Consider the following 3,661-nt stretch of genomic DNA (forward strand, 5'->3'; position numbering starts at 1 on the left):
TTTGCGACAACAAACTGAGAATAGATTTTTAGTTGAAGTGAAGGTTATTATTACACGGAAGCAGCAATCGGACCACAGAGGTTCTGATCCTAAAAAACCATGCGCTATATGTTATCCTCTTTGTCACACAATAAGTGTTACTTTAACTTTTTACACATAATTTAAAGTGTAAAAAATAATATCTAGAAGTATGATTTATTTACATCTCAAATTACGTGAAAAAAATCAAAGCGACACTTATTTTGGGATAGGGGAGTAATGTTTGATAGTTCAGTTTGCATTTATTGGGCGTGTTTGGGACGAAGAAGCTTCTTCTGGCTTCTGCTTTTTTTATCCGTTTGTGTAAAAAAGTAGAAGCATTTTTAAGAAGATGAGAATGCTAGTTTCTGTCTCACAACTTCTACTTCTTTTCCAAACACTTTATTAACTTATTTATTTCTCACTTTAAGTCACTTCTTTTAAGCTAACTCAAACGGTCCCATTGTTTACCATGATTCTGCGAACTCTTTTTTGCTAACTCCTAACTCGTATGAAATATAGGTCTATATTATTTTTTTAACCTTTTTCCTAAATAAAAATTTAATGTTTAAATTTTTATTTAGAAAAATATAAAAAATTATGAAATTATATTTTATGATCTTTTGAAAATACGTCCACGTAAACAACCTGGGACGAAAGAAGTATAACACATGTATCTATTAACAACCTGGGATGGAGGGAGTATAACACATGTATGTCTTTTCAGTTGCATAACTCATGCTAAAGGATCGGCTTGATAATAATATTAACATTTTTTATATTTAATCATATTTTTTTTTAAAATTAGTATATTTTTATTGCAGCCCAAACTAATATTAAATAACTAATAGAAAAAATTATTTCATATTAGATCCCCAACAAATTTTAATTTATAATACAGACATTATGTGTTGTGCATTTTGGGTCAGTCTAAGCCCTCCGGATTGCACAAGAGTCTTGTTGATGAGCCTTCTGTATTGCACAAGAGTCTTGTCTGACTTATCTTATAAAATTATGTAATTTCTGAAAATAAGTGATTTATTTTATGAATAATAAATATTAAACATGTAGTAAATATTTTATACTAAAAATATATTACATAAATAAAAAATATTTTCCGGAATAAGTCATTGCTTTGAATAATTAGACAAACAGCCAGGTGACTTCATGACATGAGCTTATGTTTAAAGTATATTGTGATATTAAAGTCAACACATTATATTATTAGCTTACAATTAGCAAACTAATAATTAACAACCATTTTCTTTAAAGTAAATGTTTGAAGCTAGTGCAATGTATATCTGTCAGGGGAGGTTATTATGGTCAAATGATAGCACAGGCTGGTAGCCAACAACTGAAGTAACAATGTTTCATTTCATTGAATATTTCCATAAACAACTAGAATCAACCCATGCCAATTCATGTAAAGACATGATGAAGAAGAAAGAAAAGATATAAAAACTACTTTTTTACCAACCACTGTAAACTTGAAACAAAGACTCATATTTAAGTTTGCCAAAAACACAACTAGCTTGGAGGAAAATTTAAAGAAAACATAGTATATGGCAAAAATATACCATATTGTTCCTTCAACACTGGCAACCAGGTGCAGTTTCCAGTCCTCAATAGCATTCTTGATTACCATTTGTGTCATTGCTGTCATCTATTTCGCGGGCGAAAATGGAGGGCTCTATGATCAGAAGGAAGAACTGTTGACTAATAATAGCACTAGTAATTGTAGCAGTGATCAAAATCACTCATCAGAAAGCTGTGATTTATTTTCAGGAAAATGGGTTTTTGACAATGAGTCTTACCCTCTTTACCAAGAAGATGAATGCACATTCATGTCTGATCAATTGGCCTGCCAAAAATTTGGTAGAAAGGATTTGAATTATCAGCATTGGAGGTGGCAACCTCATCAATGTAACCTCCCAAGGTCTCTTCCTCTCTAAAGCCTTTATTCTTATTTGAAACACATTCTTTGCTCATTTGCATGACTATATTAATATCAGGTGATAACATGAGGTTTTATTTATGGTCTTGGCATTTAAGTATAGTGGAATCTGTTTCCATCTTAATAAGCTAGGTTCAATGCCACAGTATTGCTGGAGAGGCTGAGGAACAAAAGGATGGTTTTTGTGGGAGATTCATTGAACAGGGGTCAATGGGTCTCAATGGTGTGCCTCGTCGACAAATCTATTCCTCCAGGTCTCAAATCTATGCACTTCAGCTTCAATAACTCCTTGATCACACTAAAAGCTAAAGTGAGTATTTCTTTTTTCTTGAGTCCATGGAATCCTAAGGGCTAAACATGTCCAGCTTGCTAGAGACATATGTATAATTTCACACTTTCATATCTTAGGACTGGAACTATTATTAATTTAGGTCTTGGTAAACATTTTCCAAAATACAATTATATGGAATACATAAATTTAGGTACTATTTGATAAATATGATGAAGGAATATAATGCCTCGATCGAGTTCTATTGGGCACCCTTGCTAGTGGAATCAAATTCAGATGATCCGGTGAACCATCGTTTACCAGACCGGATTGTAAGAGCACAAGCCATTGACAAGCATGCCAGGCACTGGACTGATGCAGATATCCTCATCTTCAATACCTATCTTTGGTGGAAAAGGCCTTTTATGAACACATTGTATGTACATCAATGAATTGAATTATTAGTTTTCATCAGTTACCATAAAGATAAATTTTAAAATTTGGTAACTGAAATTATCAGGTGGGGTACATTCGGAAGTACAGATGGTATATTTAAAAGAGTAGAGATGTTGCGCAGCTATGAAATGGCGCTGAGGACATGGTCAGATTGGTTGGAATTCCATATTGACCGCAACAAGTCACAGTTATATTTCATGAGCATGTCTCCGACTCATGAATGGTAATGAAATTAAAAAGTTATTATTTTGCTTAATTATTTCCGACTGTTGATGCCATTCTTGTAATAATTCAGGGGCGAGGAATGGGGTAGGACTACCAATGACACTTGCTACAATGAGCAAGAAATGATCGAACAAGAAGGATACAGAGGAAGCGGAACAGACCCTAGAATGATGAGAATTGTGGAGGATACCATAGATGACTTGAGGAAAAGAGGTCTGCAAGTGAAATTGATGAACATAACTCAACTTTCAGAGTACAGAAAAGACGGTCACCCATCAATTTACAGGAAGCAATGGGAGGCTTTAAGTGAAGAACAATTGGCAAATCCAACTAGTTATTCAGATTGTATACATTGGTGTCTTCCAGGGGTTCCTGATGTTTGGAATGAACTCCTATATGCTCACATTTTCACATGATTTATCAAGAGAAGTAACTCTGATCAAATTTGACAAAAGTATCGTATTTGTTTGATACTTCATTGTTCTAATTTCTTATGTTCTTACAATTAAGAAATTAACCTCTTAAAATTTAATTTTTTGAATCACAAACTGGCACAATCTTTGTAGGCAGCTATTTCCGGAGAATCAGGCATGACAGTCTACATCGTTTTATATGTGTAATATGCTTGTGTTATAGACTATACTCATGTGCAATGGACGTCTTCTATACTACTGCTACACTTTCCAGGCTAACTTCAAATAATTTTTCTATCACTAGCTTAGCCTCTATTCATTCGGCCA

At 33.6% G+C, this 3,661-nt stretch overlaps 1 protein-coding gene across 1 annotated transcript; it reads left to right on the forward strand.

The window, feature by feature from the left end:
- Positions 1 to 1,427: 1,427 nt before the first annotated feature.
- Positions 1,428 to 3,394, forward strand: LOC108216773 (protein trichome birefringence-like 34). Its single transcript, XM_017389612.2, has 5 exons — positions 1,428 to 1,954; positions 2,105 to 2,282; positions 2,480 to 2,676; positions 2,761 to 2,919; positions 2,992 to 3,394. Exons 1-5 carry the CDS (start codon positions 1,581 to 1,583, stop codon positions 3,335 to 3,337), a joined length of 1,254 nt encoding a protein of 417 aa, XP_017245101.1. The 5' UTR covers positions 1,428 to 1,580; the 3' UTR covers positions 3,338 to 3,394.
- Positions 3,395 to 3,661: the final 267 nt, after the last annotated feature.

The sequence above is a fragment of the Daucus carota genome, chromosome 4, assembly GCF_001625215.2.
Source record: "Daucus carota subsp. sativus chromosome 4, DH1 v3.0, whole genome shotgun sequence".
Lineage (NCBI taxonomy): Eukaryota > Viridiplantae > Streptophyta > Magnoliopsida > Apiales > Apiaceae > Daucus > Daucus carota.